Source organism: Aulostomus chinensis, chromosome 10, assembly GCF_037954235.1.
Source record: "Aulostomus chinensis isolate RoL2024-O1b breed Wild chromosome 10, RoL_Achi_v1.0, whole genome shotgun sequence".
Lineage (NCBI taxonomy): Eukaryota > Metazoa > Chordata > Actinopteri > Syngnathiformes > Aulostomidae > Aulostomus > Aulostomus chinensis.
In genome coordinates, this window is record NC_141329.1 from 28,397,661 (window position 1) to 28,418,567 (window position 20,907).

Here is a 20,907-nt window from a genome sequence, read left to right on the forward strand (position 1 = left end):
CCAGGTACGTTCCATCAGTCTGTGTATGTTTAGTTCTAAATGTTCTCATGCATTGATAATTGAATCTGGATGTTTGTTCTGAAGAAACAGAGATCAACAAGTAGTGTGATGTGTTTCCTCTCCACTCACAGGTGAGCACGGTCGGCATCAGGGCTGCAAACATCAGGAACAACATGGAGAAGAAGAGGAACCCTGAGTTGCTGAGAACCTTCTTGGCCTCGTTGCCGATACCAAGGTACAGCAGACCAATCAAGATGCCAATACCGATGTGGGAGGAGATCCTCAGGTGAGTCAGCACCTGGGGGACCAGAGGAAGAGCTTAGAGGGAGGAGGACGTCAGCAGAGACCACAGGTGTCTGCAGGTAACTCTGGGTCTTACCGCATCCCGGAGGATGCTGAGGAAGGTTCTTCTGAACAGGATGGAGAACTGAGTCATGCAGCTGGCTGAGAAACTGTGGCAGCCTTCGGATGACGAGACCTCCTGGTGGACACGAGGAGACATGTCAGAGAGGAATGTTCATCAGGATGACATCAAGAAGCTGTGTGTGTGTGTGTGTGTTTCTCTACCTCGTCAGCTCGCTGCCACAGAACCGAGTGGAGGTTAGTGTCTCCGTTCAGCTCTGTCTGCTGATCCACCTCACACTTTTGGTCCTGTACCGCTTTCACCAGCCTCACCATCTGATCCCCGTACTCCCCCGATGCCACCTCCATCACTAAGGAAAGTCACATAATCAGAACATGTGACCTTTTTACTGTAAAATCTCTTTCTCCAGCACAAATCTTTGATATGAGGAATGTCCACCAGATGGTGCTGAGGGCCTCTGAATAAACAGGATGTGACATCACTACATGGACACTGCTGTTGTCTTTTGGTTCTGATCTGAAACTGCTCGTGTTTGTTTTCATTGCAAAAAAACCCCCAAATGCTTTTTTTCTTCTGGTGTCTCTCAAGACTTCAATACCCACAATGCTCCACTGCTGAGCTCCATAAACTTTTGAATCATTCGTGTTTGTTGAAGGATTAATTTAAAAAGGACCTGAGCACTGAACACTGCTAGAGCCATGTTGAAAAGCAGGGAATTATTATTCTCATCCTCAGAGAGGAATCTCATGTTTGAGGGTCTTAACACGCTCAAAAACTCATGAGGTTGTGCAAAGGCGCACAAAATGACTCATTTGTGCCCCTAAAAATACTAAAAATCTAGGAAAATACCAAGGTTTCAATTTGGTTTTGGCTTTCTTGTTTTGGATCTCCATCCCTCCATCCATCTCTCCCTCCCTCCCACCATGTTCTCCCTCTCCTCCTGTTGAGGGTGGTGGGGGTGGAGCCTATCCCAGCAGCCTTCCCCCTGGACAGGTCACCAGTCCATGGCAGGGCCAACACATAGAGACAGACAACCATTGGCTCTCCCAGCCACGCCTACGGTCAATTTAGAGTCTGGATCAACCTGGTCCCTCTTGATGTCTTTGGACTGTGGAGGAAGCTGGAGTACCAGAGAGAACCCAGCAGGAACAGGGAGAACATGGAGACTCACCCAGAAAGACCCCGTGCTGCAGCCGGGGCTCCACCCACAACCTTCTTGCTGGGGGGCCACAGTGAGGACCACTGCTCCACCGGGCCGCCCTTCTTGGATCTCAGTCATCCTTTTTTAGAAACTTTGACTGTGATGCCACACACACACACACATACACACACACACACACACTAGTCACTGGAGTCCTACCAAAGTCTGCAGGATTGTGGTAGGTGGGGCAGTTGAGGCCAAGATCTCTCAGGTATGAAACCAGACTGGAGACTTGTCCTCTGTAGATGCATTGACCTTGACTGAGGACATAGAGCTGACACACACACACACACACACACACACACACACACACACACACACACACACACACACACACACACACACACACAGTTACAGCAGTGGCAGGCTATCAAACACATGATGATGTGTCCTGCCGGGGCTGCTGGGCAATGTAGTGGCTGATTACCTTGTCAAAGAGCTCGAACAGTTTGGCGCTGGGCTGGTGGATGGTGCAGATGACAGTGCGTCCGCCTCGAGCCAGAGCCTTCAACAGAGACACCACCTGGAAACACGACGAGCTGTCCAGCCCACTGACACACACACACACACACACACACACACACACACACACACACACACACACACACACACACACACACACACAGAGTTAAAATCAGTTAAGTTTGAAGCAGCCCCTCATCACATGCTTGGTCAGTAAGACTCCGCCCACTAAGACAGAAGCACTCCTCCAGATTTGTGAACATTACATTCAGTCAATCAACGACAACAACAAACAAACAACCTGTCAATCAAGCAACCTCGTAACTGGATTCTAGCGTTCTGGGGTGTCAGAGTTCTGGTGTGTTTGGCTGCCGTTGTTAAGACCTTGTGGGTTCATCAAAGAACATGACGGGCGGGTTGTTGACGAGCTCCAGAGCGATGGCCAGTCTCTTCCTCTGACCCCCTGACAGGTGAGACGTTCTGGTTTTTGCGCAGTCCAGTAAACCAAGCGCCATCAGGATCTCCCGGACCTGGACAGAGACGCACCTATGGTTTAACGCCCCACATCAGCAGTGGGGACAGGACCCAGTTGAGCCAGTCCACTCACCATTTCCCTGCGGGCGTCCAGCTTCTCCTGCAGCTTCAGGTTGGCTGACACCTGCAGACATAAGCACAGAGACACCGTCAGGGACAGAGGGACACCAGGACACGGCAGGTTCTGCCTTTGGGTTCCGTTGGGTGTCAGATTTGGTACCATCATGGCCTCCTGGACGGTCAGATGAGGCAGCAGCATGTCATCCTGCATGATGTAGCAGGAAACCTTCCTGAAGGAGCGCAGGTCCCTGGGGTGACTGTTGATCAGGATCTCGCCCTTCATCCCCGTCTCCCTGCAACACAGAACAACCAGATCCAGGAGCTCTGGGTTCAGGACCACGGGATCAAGGACCCTTGGATCTAGAACATGTTCCACATGTTCTGAACCACTCTAACATGGTTGTCTGATGTGTGGGTGTGGTTTGAGCCGGTTGGTGATACACCACCATTGCTCACCTGTATCCGGCCAGGATGTTCATCAGTGTGGACTTGCCAGCCCCTGAGGGCCCCATGATGGCCACCAGGTCGCCGCTGGTGAAGCAGCCTGAGATTCCTTTAAGCAGCGTCTTGTAACCTGAAACCGGACAGAAACAATCAGCCGGCCGGTTCCCAGACAGACCAACAACAGCTCTTTGTCTCTGCGCCGGAATCAAGTTTCACACGAGTTTCACGTGAAACGCCGCCCATCTTTGAACTGATTCGTGACATCGTTACAAAAACTCTCAGCCGTTCATCCATCATGTTACTCTGAGATACTGGGTTACCATGGAAACCAGCCAGGATGCAGCTGCCCGGCAGTAACCGCTCTTTTTTTTTTCTGCTGATGGAGCCTGAAGAAACTTAATGGGATGAAAAGATTAACGGCATGAAATCTAATTAATGTTTCTGACCGACAATAACCTCCACGAACACAAACACACACACACACAGCGTCACACACTACCCTCCACTAATACACGCTAACACACACCAACGCACTTTAATACACAGTAACACAGAGAGTAACCTCTGCTAACACACGCTGATGTAGCAGAGGCCAACACTAACACACACACACGTTGACCTCCACTAACATACAGTTGTACAGGCAGTGACACACACACACACACACACACACACACACACACACACACACACACACACACACACACACACACAAAACACTTGAAGCCACATGCTAACACACACTCACACATTAACAAACATGGTAACACAACAGCAAACGGATGCAAACACACGTAATGACACACACCAACAAGTGCTAGCACTCAAGGGTGGACACAATAACACACATCTTTGCTAACGCATGCTAACCTCTGCTAATGCACGCTAATGTTTGCTAACGAACACTGGGAAGTTTACTAGCCGCTGTGCTACAATTCAGTTGTTCGCAAGCAGTCCTTTTGAATCCAACAAGACTCAGTGCTACACCAGTGGAGACACTTTCAGAGGGTTCTGGGACGGTTATGAGACACCATGCTAGAACCCACAAAGATCTAAGAGCTTTGAAGACACTGTCTGGTACTGGTGGTGACATTTTTGAAGGTGGGACTCCTACAAGTTACTGTTCTTCACTGCCGGGGTGGGGGGGTGGGGGTGTTCTCAGGGAGTGTTACCAGACACCGCGCAACACTGGCGAAGACTTTCTCCAGAGGGTCAGGGAATGTTAAGTGTTCTGGTAATAGAACATTCTGGCTGGGTGGCACCAGCATGAAGGGGCGTGTCCACCTGAGCAGGTGTGAAAGTGAACAAAGACACGCGATCCTTTAATGACACACGATTCCGTAAACGTTCCTTTGGTTTAAACTCAGTTTCTGCTGAAGTATCCAATATACCAAATAGTCATGTGATTCAAATGTTGCTGAGCAGCAGCCATCATGATGACATCACCACCGTCTCAGAACTGCTGACATCACTGAGACTCCATGAAGACACTGAACAACAAGAAGGTACGAACAGAACAGCAAAGAACATCACCTCCTGCTATTTTTGTTCCTTGTTGGCAGTGAGACACGCAGCTTCTTCTAATCTGAGCTGCTTCTTTTTACAGCTTCAGATTAAGAGATTACAGAGTGTTAATCCCACACACACACAAGCACATGAACACACACACACACACCAACACATGAACACACACACACACACACAGGAACACACACACACACCAACACATGAACACACACAAACACACACACACACACAGGAACACACACACACACACACACAGGAACACACACACACACCAACACATGAACACACACAAACACACACACACAGGAACACACACACACACACAGGAACACACACACACACCAACACATGAACACACACACACACCAACACATGAACACACACACACACATGAACACACACACACACACACACACACCAACACATGAAGACACACACACACACAGGAACACACACGCACACCAACACATGAACACACACAAACACACACACACAGGAACACACACACACACACACACCAACAGATGAACACACACACACACACACACACATGAACACACACACACCAACAGATGAACACCTACACACACACGAACACACACACACAGGAACACTCATAAAAACACATGAACACACACACACACACACAACACCAACACATGAACACTCACACACACACAAACAAATGAACACCCACACACACACACACATGAACACACACACACCAACACATGAACACCCACACACACACCAACACATGAACACCCACACACACACACATGAACACAGACACACACACACACACACACACACACACATGAACACATACACACCAACACATGAACACCCACACACCCACACACACACACACACACATGAACACACACACACACACACACACACACATGAACACACACTTCAAATGTCTGCAGGTTTTTAGGAGGAACGCTGATGTTTGTGATCTTGCCCACGTGGAACCTTGTTTGTGGAACCTTGTTTGTGGAACCTTGTTCGTGGAACCTTGTTCATGGTTAGCATCCTGGTGACGCAGCGAGTTGACCGACAGTGACCTGAACTCAGCAGCCTCCATGAGTGATTAGAGCGTTCATCCATTTGTCCGACACTCAGCCACACAACCACGCCTCTCATCTCCATGGCAACACTAAATATTGATCATTGATTTATTTGGTTTGAACTCGTTTATCTAATTTGAGGTATTGTTAATTTAACTACATGTTAGTCGCGGGCGAATCACCAGATTCAGGTGTTTATCATCCAGATAGTCACGTGACCGACGCGTGTGAATGGTTGCGCGTGAAAATGGCGGCTGCAGTACCATTCTTCCTCCACCAGGGTCCCTCTCTGACTGAATACGACAAATCTCTGAACTCGATGTTGACAGCAGGTCTCCGTGGTAATGACGAGAACCTCTGGGCCTCTGTCAGGTTGTTGTCCACCTTCTTCAGGTGTCCCTGCAGCAACGGCGTCTGCTGGCTGCTGATTGGCTGTTTGGTGACCATCTCGTCCATACAGACACAGACGGTTCGAGGGTCAAGCATCAGATCTGGAGGCCCGTTGGTGTTCTGAGGGTCCAAGAGAACAGATCAGAACACTGACACCCCCCCCCCCCCAAAGTTTAGTTTGACCTGCTGAAACTGGCTGGTGGCTCCGCCTCCTCCATCAATAACTTTTTACCTGTTATTTTTTCGGAGAGCATTTAAATTAAAGTGCCATTAAACTGACCCTCTTCTTGCTCTTGAACCCTGGAGGACACTCCAGGGCCCAGGGGTCCCTAAGCCCCGCCTCTATGTCGCCAGTTTATGGCAGAATGAGTCGTTTTTACAGCCCAACAGGACGACGGCCAGAAGAGAAAACATCACGTCAGCTGTCAGTTTCCACGTTCAATTCACAAAGAGGGCGAGGCACCTGTCAATCATGACCTAACACAGCCCGTTAATGTAACCAAACGACTAAAAATGACAAATTTCAGCAAGAACAACCTGAAATGATGAGCGTCCTTAATTGGTCACATGGAGGGGGCGGAGATTATGGGCTACACTGCCACCAGGGGGCGATGAGCTGTCCATCTGTCTGTAAAGAGGCTAATGTCCCTCCACGAAAACGCAGATGAAGCATTCTGACAAACACCGTCTCCAGTATGAATGTCCCCCAGTATGTGTCCAAGTAGTCCAGTTAGTGTCCCAGTAAAGCCCTCAAGTACTCACCATGATGATGGCGTTGGTGACGGAGGGGTTGTGGACGGACCAGGCGGCCATCAGACAGGCCATCACTGTCACACTGACACTCTGCCACCTCCCACTCATCTGATCAGGGACAGGCTCCGCCCCCTGCTGTCATATGACCCTGGCCCTCCTCCATGTGGACGAGACACAGAAGCATCTGCTGGTGGGAGGATCTGGTCATGTGACTGAGGAGTGTTTCCACTCGCTGCATTTTGATCTTGGAGGGTTTGTTAACTTCAACGATCACCTGAAGGATCTGATGGGTTTCAGAGTGTCAGGTGGGGCGGTCCTTCAGCTGGCGGTCCTTCAGCTGGCGTTCTGGGTCTCAGTGATTTTAACCCTCACGTTCAGTTTCAAATCTTAATTATTACTGATCCTGATCCTTCACAGGTGACTTAGAAAAAAATAAAATACATCCACAGAACTTTTAGAAAGTTGCAGAATTTAAGCCAACATTTACCTGAGAAAAATATTAGAATGGTGAAATAATTAGAAAATAATAATTGATGGTTAAAAATGTTGCTAATATTCACAACTCAAGCGGTTGAGGGTCTCTGAGCCGGCAGCATGAGCAGCCTGGTATGAGGTGTACCAGCCTGGTACCAGGTGTACCAGGCTGGTATGAGGTGTAGAAGGTGTACCAGGCTGGTATGAGGTGTACCAGGTGTCCCAGGTGTACCAGGCTGGTATCAGGTGTCCCAGGTGTACCAGGCTGGTATGAGGTGTACCAGGCTGGTATGAGGTGTAGAAGGTGTACCAGGCTGGTATGAGGTGTACCAGGTGTCCCAGGTGTACCAGGCTGGTATCAGGTGTCCCAGGTGTACCAGGCTGGTACCAGGTGTACCAGGCTGGTATGAGGTGTAGAAGGTGTACCAGGCTGGTATCAGGTGTATCAGGTGTACCAGGAGCTGCAGGTGCTATGGAAGTAAATCTGTGCCATCTGAGTTTGAATATAAATTTTTAAGATTGAAATTTTTCAGCATCAAAATCAGACTTTTAGAATTTAAAAACCCAAATTCTAGCACTGAGTATTTTTTTGCCTCTGAATTTTATTTTGTTGAAATAAATTCAGTGTAAGAAAAATCATCTCAAAATATTCAGTTTTTCAAAATTCAACACCACAAAAATGTCAGAAGGGCTGAACAGCTGCACTGAGGTGGTCACTGAGGGAGAGCTGAGCTAACGGTTGCTAACGAACAACAGCAATTGCTCGTTAGCAACTTTAGCCTCTGATTGGTTCATGTTGTTATTGTGTGATATCTTCTACATGGGGTCAACTAAGTCAGCCTGGTAACCAGACTGGATCAATGCAGCAGGAGGGAGACACCTGCTGGCCAGGAGGTGGAAGTGTTGGCCACTGCACCTTTACAGCCAAACCAGGTTTTCATGTAAGTACAAGGTTGCATGTGCAGGACCGTTACAGCAACAGAATGACAGAGGCGGGCTTTTATCAGCTGAACAAAGAACTTTATTAGAATGTTGCGACACACATGAAACGCAATACAAAACTGTAACAAGCACCAGACGTGCGACCGCTGCAGACAACAGTGACGTGCAGAAACCCGTCTGATTTATTTGGTTTTCTTCTCAGTGGCCAACGTATCATGAAGTCTTGAAACACACTTCTCAAACTGGTCCATCACCAGCGTCCCGCTCTCATCGAAGAACGCCGACACGGACTTGGTGAATTCCGCCTCTCGCCAACTCTTGGACTTGCCGTCTGTGAAGGAGACTCGGAGGGTGTACTGGTCATCGAACCTGACAACAGAGGAGCGGAGGTTACCAGGTGACCACCACATAAGGGACCTGGGACAGGGCTGGTCAATGTTAGCATGTACCGCTGTTAGCATTTAACTGTGTCTGTGCTTACATATAGCAGTTCTAGCATGAAGCTATGCTAGTTAGCATGTAGCAGTGTTAGCATGAACACAATGTTAGGACAACTTTGACAGCTTTTTGGATGTCTGGAGGTTTGATCAGGTGACGATCTGATGCTGCTTCCAGTTGCTTCTCGTAAACGTATCATGTGACCAGGCGGAGCAGACACAGGGTGTACGGTCACGTTAGTAAGAGGAGAAGCAGGCTGCTCCGACCTGCTGGAGGGAGGACGGAGGTTCTCTGCCTGTTCTACCAGGACACAGAGCTGTGGTCCTGATTTGATGATATACAAACTGACCTGCCACAGTCGTCACGTACTCAGCTCAGAACCAGATTCATCATGTGATGAACAGCCACAAATACGTGGTGGGGGTTGGGTATCAAGAACTGGTTAACAGTTGGAACCGCTGCTGTATATGGACCCATGGAGTTATAAAGCGAAATTTTTTTTAGAATGAAATTTTTTTTTTAATCTAGATTCTTCTCAGTAATCACCTTTGGCAGTGACATCAGCTTCACCAGGTCGTACCTGGAACCTGGAACCGTTCTCCATCAGTTTACACTCACAAAGGATCATTACTGCCTGAACAAAAGGAGGCTGAGCGACGCCTCTTGACTCGGAAGCCCCAGAATCAGAGGGCGAGTGCTCGTGTCTCCACGTCACCGGCTGTTTGATCCCGCCTCCTGATGGTCAACATTTATGAGTCCAAGACGAGCAACTGAAACCAGCACAAGTCACCCCCCCCCTTCAATGACATCCACTTCTGTAGAAAGTTGTCAAGATTGTTCCAGAACGTCACCAGCAGGGCCAGAACTGGAGGTGCAACACCGTGGTTAAGTTTGGGACGGCGGCAGAGTTCAAATGAATATGGAGCCAGCTGACCGTTTGAGGGAGGAGCAGAGCTGCCACACGTGGTCCGGGTCCATCCCAGCCGGGTCCTTCTGCAGCGCAACCAGGAAGATGTTCTTCTCCTTGTAGGATGTGTAGAGCGTCAGGACGCCCATCATGATGAAGTACGTGGTAACGAGTCAAGGTTGGCAACACACAGTTCACACGTATGACATCAGCGACATCACGTGAGGCGTTAAAGGATATGAGACCACGCAGCAGGCCAGCACCGGTCTGGACTCAGGGAAGGGGTGCAAGTAGTCCCAGACCAGAGCCAACATGGCGAATAGACAGGACACCGTGCAGATAAGCAGGCGACCGTCCACTAATCCAAAGTTCTCCACATAACCGTATTTCTCCAGCAACACCTGAGAAGCGCCGCCGCCGCAAGAACGGCTCAGAAACCATCAGCTGACACAAACCTGTCATATCAAGTCCAGAGACATCAACTCACCTTCTTGGCAGCATCATCCAGGGAGTTCTTCACCGCCGCTCCGTCCCACTTATCGATCTTCACCGGTTTCTCGTCAATCCTCCACTGAAACATGAGAGTGTCAGAGCTACGCCGCGGCAACAGAGTGATGTCAGAGTAACAGAGTGACCTCAAGGTAAAAGAGCGACATCAGAGTAACGGGGTGAACAGCAGTGAGAGGAGAATATCCGGGTGTTCAGCAGCATCAGGGACACATCAGGCTGGTTCATGGGGAGGGGGGTCTGGCACGCTCATGCAGGGCCGAGGGCTTTTGACGGGTCAGACGCTGCAGGGACTCAAGCCTGGTTTATGCGTCTGTGTCGTGTCGACGCCATACCTACGCCGTCGATGCAGACCCCTACACGGACCCTGATGTGCACCTCCAAAAAATCCTGACTACGCGTTGCGATGTGTCGTGACGTAAAAGTCAAGGACTGTGATTGGTCCGCACAGAGGAGGTCGCCGAACGCATGAAGAGGTGGAAGAACCTCCGCGACAAAAATGTGCGTCTCCGGAAGAAAATGGCCTCGAGAAGTCATGTTTGTCATGACAAAGTTTGTGAGTTTTCAGTTTGATTCATGAAAGCAAACAGTCGGTCAAAGAAAAGCACTGGACTTTCTGTCGTAAAAAGTTTTGTTTTGGAATCCGACAAGAGCCCCCGAAACCAAACAAAGACACATCCACACCCCCTAGCGGCTTGGCGGTGAATTGCAGAGCAACGCGTTTCCTCGACGCAGAACTTCGAATGCTCAATGACGCGACGCAAAAGCATAAACCAGGCTTCATGCTCAGCCCGTCTGAGTCGGTCCACAGGTGAACTGGGACCAGAACCGAACCGTCAGACAGGAAGTTCATGTCGGTACCAAACTGCTCAGGCTCTGAGGCTCACGTGTCCCCCGACCGGAGGGGAGTCCACCACCACCGGCAGCAGCAACCGTTATCATGCGGGCGCGTGCCGCATGTGAGACAGAGGACCGGAACGTCCGTTCACTATTCGACGTGTCTGGAACGTCACGACCGTCTCCCGTGACCCCGATCACCTGCCCGCACACATACAGGTTGAAATTGTTTGCGTTCACCACCGTCAGCATGTTAGCTTCGCTCGCGACCGGCAGCTCCGGAGCAGACTCGTGCTAACGTGTCCGCGTCCTCCCGGGGACCGAAGCTCCGGCCTGACCCCCGCGGACAGGCGGTGATTGTGAGCGCGAGTCTCCGGCGGACTGAACCGACGTGAGTTTGAGTCCTTACTTTCTCCAGCAGTCCGCTCTTCCCGCTCCGCGAAGCCGCCATCTTCTGCTCCGCCACTATCGCAGCGCTTGTGACCTGGCCTCTTCTGATTGGCTCTCTCTTCCGAGCTTTTGACGTAACAACGTAAGCGCCAGCGGTACACTGGCTTGCGCGCTCGCACGCTCGGCAACCCTCCGTCCAGATCCCAGACCGGCCCCGCTGCTCTTGGCTGGGGGGTGGGGGCTGGAGAAGCTCCGGGGCACCTCCAGGAGACGAGAAGCCGTCACCATGGCAACCTCAAGCAAATTCAGCTGCTTTTCTCTTCCAGCTAAACATAAATGTCGGTCCCTCACCTGCCGAGGCTTCCGTCTGCCAGCATTCACTGGAACGAAAGAAGATCCAGAAACAAACTCACTGAGATGAAGGCGGATTTATCGACGCTGGCGCTTCCAAACACAGAAAATGAGCCAAACATCAAGAACTTACTAATAATGACAATACACAATAAATTAGCACAAAAAGGAGAAAAGAAACAACAAATATATTTAGTTAAATAACAAGAAAATATATTTATATTTGTTGAAATAGAAGCATTTAAATTAAAGTGAAATGATTTTGGTGATGACCCCCTGGAAGACTCTTGGCGACCCCTAGGGGTCCCTGGACCCAAGGCTGAGGCCCCCTGCTGTAGAGGATGAAAATAACAGCACAGAGGTTGAAGATCAGCTGTTTGATTCTTTCGCCTTTTATTGCAAATATATTTATGATGGAGTTCATCTGTAAATAAACCAGCGGTGACCACGTTAACACGGATGCCAGCCACCCAACTGGATTCAAACACTGCACCTGTGGTGGATTCTTCAGAGCCCACCGAGGAACCGCCCACGCCACCGAGTTACCTTCTGTGTGTCAGTTAGCCAAGAAGCTACGTCTGTCCTTGTTAGCTTCTCTCGAGGACGCCGTCTCCATGGCAGCGTTTGATTCAGGGTCATACAGATGTCCGTGTAAACATGGACATTTCATGAACAGAATGCATTTGAGACGGGTCTCTGCTGTCAGGGTTTGGCGGTTTGCTGGTGACGCCCGTATTTGGACAAAGTCCACGGAGTCGCTTCATAACACTCGACAGTTGTTTCCTGCTTAAAGGGTTCAATAAAGTTTTCATTCAAATACGTACAAACATTCAGGTCAACTTTGCATAACTCCACCTTCCCTGCTAGTGCTTCTTGTTGATACGTCTAGATCTCCGTAGGCCCCGCCTCCTGCGGTTCTGATTTGACATCCAGGACCGCAGGAAGTACTTGTTGGGACTGGTCCTGAGCGCGCCAGTCTGGTTCTCCAGGTCAAACTGTCTCTGAAGCTTCATGGCTAGCGCTCGGTCTTGCCGCTCCTGCTGGATTCTGCAGAGGAGGTGTTCCTCAAAGGCGTCATGGCTGCTGGGTCGGCCCCGCCTAAGGTCCGCATCGCGGTCTGGGTCCAGGTGCTTGGTCTTCTGCTGGCTCTTTCGGCCCCGCCGTGAGGTAGACTGGTTGAGGACGCTACTGTCCGACTCCTTCCTGGGACCCTGTGGCTCCTTTGGCACTGATTTACAGGACTGGAAACCAGAGTTCCTGTCGTACGGCGAGAACGACTGCTTCCGGGTGAACAAGGCTGCGGCACTGCACAGCTCCGGAGCGCCAACTGCTGGCTCAAAGTCTGAACTTGCTATAAAAGTTGCCTGGCCGCTGTAGCGGATGGCAGGGACACGGATTTTAACTGACTGTTTCTGGAAGCTGTCGGTGTCTCCGGTGGGAGGGTCGAACACCAGCTTCCTCTTGTTAGTGGACACCACGCTGTCACCGTCCCGCCATCCCGGGGACTGACGAGTGTTCGTGGCGCCACCCCTGCCAGTGTGAACCTCATTGACAGGGCTTGTCAACGTGGCCTTGGAGTTGACTTTGAGACTCTGGCGGTCCAGCTCAATCTGCCGCCACTTCTGCAGGACGGCCGGGCTGGCCTCATAGCTGGTGGCCTTCTGCAGGCTGCGGGTTAGATTCCTCGGCGTGGACTTGACAATGGTGGGTTCCATCACCCGGCCATCAGGCAGGCGCTTGGGTGGTGTGCATGGCGAACAGACGATGGGTTTGAAGTGGTTGAGCTCCTCCGAGATGCTGTCGTTGCTCTCAGGGCTGATAGATCGCTCTGGCCGGAGCTGAGGGAGGGCCAGAGGAGTCGATGATGATGTCATCACAGTGCGCCAGGCGAGGCGGCGGTCCGGTGCGGTGATGGGGGCAGAGGCGGAGCGACTGTTCTCCGAGGAGAGGAGGATTCCTGCCGTGAAGCTATGACTGATCCCGACCTGAGACACAAACATACGGTCACGTCATCACTCGCTCAATCAGCTCATGATCTTTCTACCTCAATGAAGACGTTCGCCACAAGAACCCCACCCACCAGCGGCTCCACCTCAAAGGGTGCTTGTCGAGTACAAGTTTATGCCGTCCAACTAGGCAACGCTGCCACTTGGAGAGCCACGGCGCGCCTCTCAGGGGAAATGCATAGCGGGTCTGTGTTTGGTGGGCAGCGCATCAACGTGCACAGAGCAAGTTGACCCAGACAGGAAGTCACCACATCAGTGGTCAACTTACGGAATAACCAACGACGTACAGGGTCAGACAAGAGTGCATGTGGTCGCAGCCCAGGAGGTGGTGCTGCTCGCTCACATGCGAAGGTGACTGTTGGAGGGTCACAGCCCTGCAGAGTTGGAAAACCCTGCAACTCCCCATCGGTGGCTGAGAACCGAAGGAGCCTCTTGGACGGGAGATGAAAAGTCCTCGAGCAGACCGACGAGTCCAGGCGCCGACAACGCAGCACTTCAGACTTGTTGGGGTAAACGAACGAAAGAGTCTGGTTCTCGACCTGCTCGACTTGTGGAACGCCAGGAGAGAAATTTTGTTGTGTTTTGGCGCCATTCGAATAAAATTACTCTCTGTGCCGGTGATCCTAACACATCGACCCACGGGACAACGACCACATCAGCAGAGTCGTAGCAAGTTAACGAAGCCGGGTGGATAAAATGGGCCGCGCCTGACAGGCAGCAGCTGGAAACTGCAGCTGTGTGGAGGACGGACGGGATTGGCGTCGCAGCCGTGCATGGACAGAGGGCAGGGGGGGGGGGGGCTGTATGGCTGAAGGAGGAAAAAAAAGGACCGCTTTCATCGGAAATGTCGCTCTTCCTGTTTTACCAAAATGATAACGATCAAGCTTCTAGGTAAGATTTTAATTTGCACATCCCTAAACTTGTGCAACTATTTTGGTGGCAGTCAAGAACCCTGCCAAGTGTGCTTGTGGTGTAGAACTCTGTCCACCGTGGCCGATGGGGCAATGCCCTTCAGCTTCCTGCCGTGCTCTTCCACTGGGTCGGTGCAGCTCTGACTCCTCTGAGAGCCGCTGAAGAAGAAAAACAGAGGTCAGAGGTCACGCTGGGAGGTTAAAGCTCACAGCTGATAAGAAGTGATGCACTCACCCGCTAAAGCCTGACCTGGTTTTGGTTTTCCTGACAAAGGCGGAGACGTTTCGAAACCTTCGGCTGACAGGCTCCTCGTTCTCCGAGTCAGACAGAAGTCCCTGAGGAGAACCAACAGAAGAGAGGCCTCTGAAGAACCTGACCAGACACTTGAGGTTCCACAGACAGCAAAGAAAACTTACGGGTTCTTCATCGCGCCACAGGGGGACACACTCATCCTTCGACAGCAGGACGTTTCTCCTGCGGACGTCTTCTCTGTCCTCGAACACCAGCAGCTGAAAACACAGGGCACAGTTCCACCGGTCCTGTTCCAAACGTTCCCTGCGTCCCGTCGAGAGCTCCGAAGCTCTATTTTTCCTTCACAATCTTGAACAGTGCTCATCATCAATCATCATTAAGCATTAGCAGCGCCACCAACAGGCCAGAGAACTCAGTGGTCCTGTATGGAAATATAGTGTCCCACAGTCGTGGTGGCTCACGAGAGGAGCCTAAATACTTTACTGGTGCCATTATGGGTCAAACATTTATGGACAAACTTGGCAGTGGGGGATGGGGGGCGTCTTGGGACGGTCAAACAACAACATCAAGTCAGACGCTATTGAAGGTGCTGCAAGGGGTCGTATGGTGACCAACAGGCGCGTCTCTAAATCAGGCCAGTTTACATACAGGAGCCGAGTGTAACTTGAGCGCCCCCTAAAGGGGAGATTGCTGTGGACCAACCGGCTTCTGGCTGGGAAGGGGAGTGTAGGATGTTGTAGCATAGCTTAAACAGCTCGTGAAGGCCAGGAGTCACACGCAGTGCTTTCACCTGCTGCTACGGTGACCAGCTATCTGCAACGAATCAATATGGCGGCGTCCTCAGACACTCACCTTGTGTTTCATGTTGGGACCTGATGGGACGTCCGTCGTCTTGGGACAGACAAACACCTCTGAGGAGACACACAAACAAACAATGAGGACATGACGGCAACATTTTCAAGGAGCGCCTGGGAAACTTTCAGCCATGATGTCAGGATGCTGATGTCATCCTTTGCCGAACGAGTTTGCTTGTCGTTGGCGTGAAATGAGGCTGAAGATAAACCACCTGATCATCACACGGGGACACGTCTTGAAGTTGAGGGACAGACAGTGAGAACAGATTTGTTTGTTGCAACATCACTCTTTTGAGGCGTCTCTATTGTGTCTCTGAGTCAAGTCAAGTCAATTTTATTTGTACGGCGCCAAACCCCAACCAAAGTTCTGTCCTGACTCTGTCCAAGTAGAGCAGGTCCAGCACCTCCCTCCTTCAATGAACCTCCACCCAACAATTCTCCATCAGCAGCACATCCTGCAACAGCAGCCACCAGAAGCTTCCTTTACCAGCAGGAAGGTGGAGCAGATCCAGGATCAGTGGGGACGGCCTTCTGCTTTGACCGGTTGGGGGGTCTGAGGCGTGTGCGTGTCCCTCATGTTCTCTCTCAGAATCACCACCTGAATCAAACGGGAGTCGAACCTGTGGCAGACGTCCCCTGACTTGTGGAAATCAACAAGTTCAATACACAATCAGCAATCAGTACAATCAGCTCCTCCCACACGTGAACAAGTCTGGACAGTTTTCCCTCGAGCGCGGAGGACCCCGGTCCCGGATCCCACAGACAAACTTCATACAAAACTCCTGCAACAACCCGCCAGTTTCCAGGCCCGGGACCGCGGCGCAGACCCGCTCCCTGCCCGGCCTCCCGCCGCTGTCCGTCACTAGTAACCAAGTTTACCGGACCGAGTCTGCGCGGTCGGTTAGTAGCGGGGGAAAAACAGCAGCGGCAGCAGCGGAGGCGCTGACAAGGCGGCGAATGTGAGCTGCAGTTCTCCGGTTAACATACCGACCTCTACGGCTGTCGGTGTCCCTCCTGCTGCCGCTCCTCTCGGGGTCGCTTCGCCTCCTGTACTGCTCTTCGCTGCCGGAGTGTCTCCGGGCCAGGCAGCGCGGACAGGGCGGGCTGCCGCCGGTCTGTGCCTCCGCACACGCCGCGCACTTCCCCGCCTCGTCCTCCGGCGGGATCGACACGGACCCGCCTCCGGTTCTGAGCCCGGAACCGGAGCGGGACCTGGCGGCGGCGGCGCTGGCCGCTCTGCCGGGCCGATCGGCGGACCGTGCGGTCGCCATCTTCCCTGGTGAGTTCTCTCCCAAAACAAACCCCGCCCTGCTGCCACCGCGCGTGCAGCCCGCCAACAGCAGGGCGCGTTTCAAAATAAAAGACGGAAAGATCAGTTTGACAAATGAAGGGATCACCGTAGAGGGACGACCCGAGGAGCACATTCTGGTTCCTAGAGTTTTCAGAACGTTGCCTCAGGTTCCTCTCTCTTTCCCTGAACGTTACTTTTGGTTGCTACTCGGTCACAGAGGAAGGTTGTTTTTCCGTTCCCTGAACGTGACTCAAATGTTCCCCTGACGTTGCTTTTCTAGTTATTTATTTTTATCAGAATGTGGTCATTGGTGATCAGGCAAATTTGACAGCACTTGAATATTTAATATGCAATATAACACGATTGAGAAAATAAAGTCAATATTAAAAATAATGCACAGACATTACAAGTAACTTGCTAAAAAGGTAAGTCAGTTTGAGCTGTTTAATACAACATGCATAATCAAGTAAAATAAAAATGGAAGAATTACAGCAGGCAATTAAAAAAAATAACACCAAAAAGGCCATCAAAGGTGCAAAAAAGTGCTTTTAGCCCTGGCAGAGAACCTCTTGACGGCTGATCCAGGACCTCATGCTTGCTGACCTGAGCCAACGAGACACAAAAAGTGTACAGAATGGACAAAAGCCCAACTTCAAACCTGGAACCTCTGATCCCCTCAGGGGTGGAGGCTTTCCTGCTCCTGCAGGCTTCTTTACCGTCAGTGTGGAGCAAACATGAGCGCTCCTCCTGGCACTCCTGGATCTGGGCTTCGGCCTGTCCAGAGGGTTTCTTTACACAGACCAGGAGAGGTCAAATCCAAAATGAAGGAAAGTTACACATCAAAACCTCGTCAGTCACGCCTGGAGGACTGGGAACCATGAATGAACGCTGCTCCCTCTGACGCGTTCAAACGTCTTGACACTGGACTTTTTAAAAAAAAATTCTACCGGAAATGAATATTTTATCAAAACGAGTCCCGATCCAGGAATGCAAACTACATCGTACCAACTCATATGTTCTCATTATTATTTTGGCTGTTTGAAGCTGTCCGTATGATCTGTGAGTGGAACGTAGAACATTTCTAAATCCAGTCTCCTTTTACAACTCAACATGAACGAATCCGGTGGGAACCTCCCACTCGCGATCAGTCGTAAATGATTCAACATCTCAGGTCCAGTCCTGGATCAGGGGTCCGGTAGCCCACTGGCCTGTCTCACTTCTTGGGACTGAGTATCTGTTTGACCCAGAGCTGCAGAGGCAGTCTAGTAACCAAAGGGCTGCTGGTTCGATCCCCGTGATCCTTTCTATAAAGGGACAGTCCCATCAAATACAGATGGAAGCAACAAAGTATAAATACTATAAATACATAAAGTTTAATCCCATTCCTCGACAGCAGAGGAAAAATACGCGTTCTTTGTTGAAACTTTTCATCTTTCGGTCGTCAGGTGGCAGCCGCGTGAGATTCAGCCCGGAAGTGGAAGCCGGTAGACGAAGAAGATGCTGACAATGATGGCGGCCTCCGGAGCGGTGAACTCTCCATTCCCTCTCACACACACATATGTTGCTATGTGTCATTCATGTTTGTAGATTCAGTCTCAGTCTCGTCGTCAGCCGGGACTCTTGGCCGGTACCGGTGTTGCTCCTCCTGACAGCGACCCACGGCTGTACCGGGAGGCTCCGGTCCGGTCTTGGTTCGGCATGAAGGGCGGCAGGCCCGTCGTGGAGGTGCTCCGTCTGGGCCTGGTCTCTTACCAGGAGGCGTTGCAGCTGCAGCAGACCTACGTGAACCGGCACCGGGCCGGTCCAGCACACGCCCTGCTGCTGTGTCAGCACCCGCCGGTGTACACCACCGGGATCCGTCGTGAACCCTACCCCGCCCCCTTGCTGGACAGCCTACGCCGGCTAGGCGCTGACGTCCACCGCGCCAACCGAGGAGGACTCATCACGTTCCACGGCCCGGGACAGCTGGTCTGCTACCCGGTTTTGAACCTGTGCAGCTTCAAGAAGGTGAGACCTTTTCTCCGTGGTCTCACTGTCAGCTGTTGATGTTCTCTGTCTTGCGTGTGACGTCGACGTCCCTGTCTTGCCAGAGTGTCCGTTGGTATGTTGGCGAGCTGGAGAAGACCATCATCTCTGTCTGTGGCAGGTTCCGTGTCCGTGCATCCACGTCCCCCCACACTGGTGTTTGGGTCGGAGACAACAAGATCTGTGCCATCGGTATGTTCTTGGATACCAGACCACGGAACTCACGCCATACGGAACATCCTCACGTTACAGTCGTTTTGATGAAATGTCGCACGCCGATCGCATTGATTCCCACGCTGCAAAGACCTGAGGCCACTCAGGAATTAAAAGGTGTGAAAGTGAGAGAGCCCAACTTCCTGTGGGTGATCGGATCAGAACTCCAGTCAGAGAACCAGCGTCTTTGTCAGGGTTCCGCGTTCAACACCTCCACCTCCCGACCAGCAGGTGTCTCCCTCCCTGCTGCTGCACTGATCCAGTCTCCTGGGCTGCGTCCGAACTGCCAACCTACCGCTACGTCCTCCTCCTACAACCTAAACACGGCGGCACCAGTCAGTCACCCTAGATTGGAGGTGAAGCACGACCTCTGCTGGCAGAGCACAGATACTGCAATTAGGTAGACAGCACCAACGAAAGCTCCACCTGCTGGCCTGACTGTGGTACTGCACTCCGCTCTGAGCGCACCTTTCACTCATTCTCTATTATTAAGCACATGAACGCACACCGCGTCGCGTTTGGTGTGAACGCACCTTTAGTCATCAACATCCATCCATCGTCATCTTCCGCTTATTCCTACACATTAAGGGTCGCGGGGGGTGGAGCCTATCCCAGCGTCAACGGGCGAGAGGCGGGGTTCACCCTGGACAGGTCGCCAGTTAGTCATCAACAACGACTATAAATGTTTGTGTTGCATCAGAATGAGACTGTTGGTGGCGCAAACTTGGCTTGCGGGTCCACAAGAAGTCCGCGGTGCATTGTGGGCCATAGGTTGCTGCGTAGGATGCACCTGAACCGACCTACAATGTGGGCGTGTTTAGGCTGGAATTTAGGGTGCGAAGTAGGTCGCTACTCACGGCAGTTGTGGTTTGGGACAGCCTACGACCTGCTCTGAGACCCACGATCTGCTCTGAGACCTGCGACCAGACCTACTTGGCAATCTGGACGCAGCGCGGGTTACCAGGTTGACTCAGCTAACCACTTGTAGTTAGAGGTGGAACAGCAGGAATAAGACAGACGAGTCATGTGGTCGATCTCGTCACCATGGTGATGATGTCACAAACTAACAATAACAGCTATGAAGGAAACCCACCAAAAACTGGAAGCAGCAACAGTTTGGCGTTTGTTCTCTAGCTAGCAGGCTAACGATGAATCTGCTGTGTTGCAGGAATCCACGTGGGCCGTTACGTCACGTCTCACGGCTTCGCTCTGAACTGTAACACGCAGCTGTCCTGGTTCAGCCACATCGTTCCGTGTGGCATTGAAGGTAAAGGCGTGACGTCCCTGAGCGCCGAGCTGCGGCGCGACGTGAGCGTGGATGAGGTTGTCCCCAACCTGCTGGATGCCTTCAGGGACCAGTTCAACTGCCAGCTGATGGACTGTGAAGTGGTGGCACCATAGGGGCACAATGGGACAGCTGCTGATCATGTGATCACCGGAGGCGTTACCTGAGACAGACTTAAAAGGAATAAATAAAACCTGGGGGCGTGGTTACATGTGGCATGAACATGTGACATCAGACCTGCAATTATTCAGCAGCATGTTTTATTACATTATATTTTATTTGAATTCATGGAAATATGAATAAAAATCTGCCATGGGGAGGAGTCTGATCATCGGGGCGGGGTCAGGCGACAATGGGCGGGGTCTAATCATAAGATAGGATGATATATTTATAACAAAACTCGTAAATCACACAC

General features: G+C 51.4%; 4 protein-coding genes across 8 annotated transcripts in view; 1 reads left to right on the top strand and 3 right to left on the bottom strand.

Moving 5' to 3' along the window:
• Window positions 1–6,897, bottom strand: part of abcg1 (ATP-binding cassette, sub-family G (WHITE), member 1) — a 20,996-nt gene extending 14,099 nt beyond the window's left edge. For both annotated transcript variants that reach the window (XM_086216866.1, XM_086216865.1), the window contains exons 1-11: window positions 6,818–6,897; window positions 5,929–6,175; window positions 3,078–3,195; window positions 2,782–2,914; window positions 2,635–2,685; window positions 2,412–2,557; window positions 1,993–2,116; window positions 1,725–1,839; window positions 568–713; window positions 380–481; window positions 130–298 (exon numbers count right to left, since the gene is read on the bottom strand). In XM_086216866.1, the coding sequence (XP_086072992.1) occupies window positions 130–298; window positions 380–481; window positions 568–713; window positions 1,725–1,839; window positions 1,993–2,116; window positions 2,412–2,557; window positions 2,635–2,685; window positions 2,782–2,914; window positions 3,078–3,195; window positions 5,929–6,175; window positions 6,818–6,880 (1,414 nt within the window). In that variant the 5' untranslated portion in view covers window positions 6,881–6,897. The remainder of the gene's footprint in view (window positions 1–129; window positions 299–379; window positions 482–567; window positions 714–1,724; window positions 1,840–1,992; window positions 2,117–2,411; window positions 2,558–2,634; window positions 2,686–2,781; window positions 2,915–3,077; window positions 3,196–5,928; window positions 6,176–6,817) is intronic.
• Window positions 6,898–8,268: 1,371 nt separating this feature from the next.
• On the bottom strand, window positions 8,269–11,507 carry spcs2 (signal peptidase complex subunit 2). The gene is made up of 5 exons (XM_086216890.1): window positions 11,323–11,507; window positions 10,057–10,140; window positions 9,813–9,970; window positions 9,597–9,734; window positions 8,269–8,593 (listed from the first exon to the last, which is right to left on the bottom strand). Exons 1-5 carry the CDS (start codon window positions 11,362–11,364, stop codon window positions 8,407–8,409), a joined length of 609 nt encoding a protein of 202 aa, XP_086073016.1. The 5' UTR covers window positions 11,365–11,507; the 3' UTR covers window positions 8,269–8,406.
• rnf169 (ring finger protein 169) lies at window positions 11,425–18,272 on the bottom strand. 4 transcript variants are annotated; one of them, XM_086216870.1, is made up of 7 exons: window positions 17,686–18,272; window positions 15,677–15,735; window positions 14,989–15,081; window positions 14,807–14,907; window positions 14,649–14,730; window positions 11,655–13,639; window positions 11,425–11,564 (listed from the first exon to the last, which is right to left on the bottom strand). In XM_086216870.1, exons 2-6 carry the CDS (start codon window positions 15,686–15,688, stop codon window positions 12,518–12,520), a joined length of 1,410 nt encoding a protein of 469 aa, XP_086072996.1. In that variant the 5' UTR covers window positions 15,689–15,735; window positions 17,686–18,272; the 3' UTR covers window positions 11,425–11,564; window positions 11,655–12,517. The 4 variants fall into 4 exon arrangements, with proteins under 4 accessions (XP_086072996.1, XP_086072994.1, XP_086072993.1 ...); XM_086216868.1 differs by lacking the exon at window positions 17,686–18,272 and adding an exon at window positions 16,670–16,993 and having other exon boundaries at window positions 14,822–14,907; XM_086216867.1 differs by lacking the exon at window positions 17,686–18,272 and adding an exon at window positions 16,670–16,993.
• lipt2 (lipoyl(octanoyl) transferase 2) lies at window positions 16,371–20,809 on the top strand. The gene is made up of 4 exons (XM_086216889.1): window positions 16,371–16,957; window positions 18,415–18,976; window positions 19,060–19,186; window positions 20,376–20,809. The coding sequence occupies exons 2-4, from the start codon at window positions 18,668–18,670 to the stop codon at window positions 20,606–20,608; spliced, it is 669 nt and encodes a 222-aa protein (XP_086073015.1). The 5' UTR covers window positions 16,371–16,957; window positions 18,415–18,667; the 3' UTR covers window positions 20,609–20,809.
• Window positions 20,810–20,907: the final 98 nt, after the last annotated feature.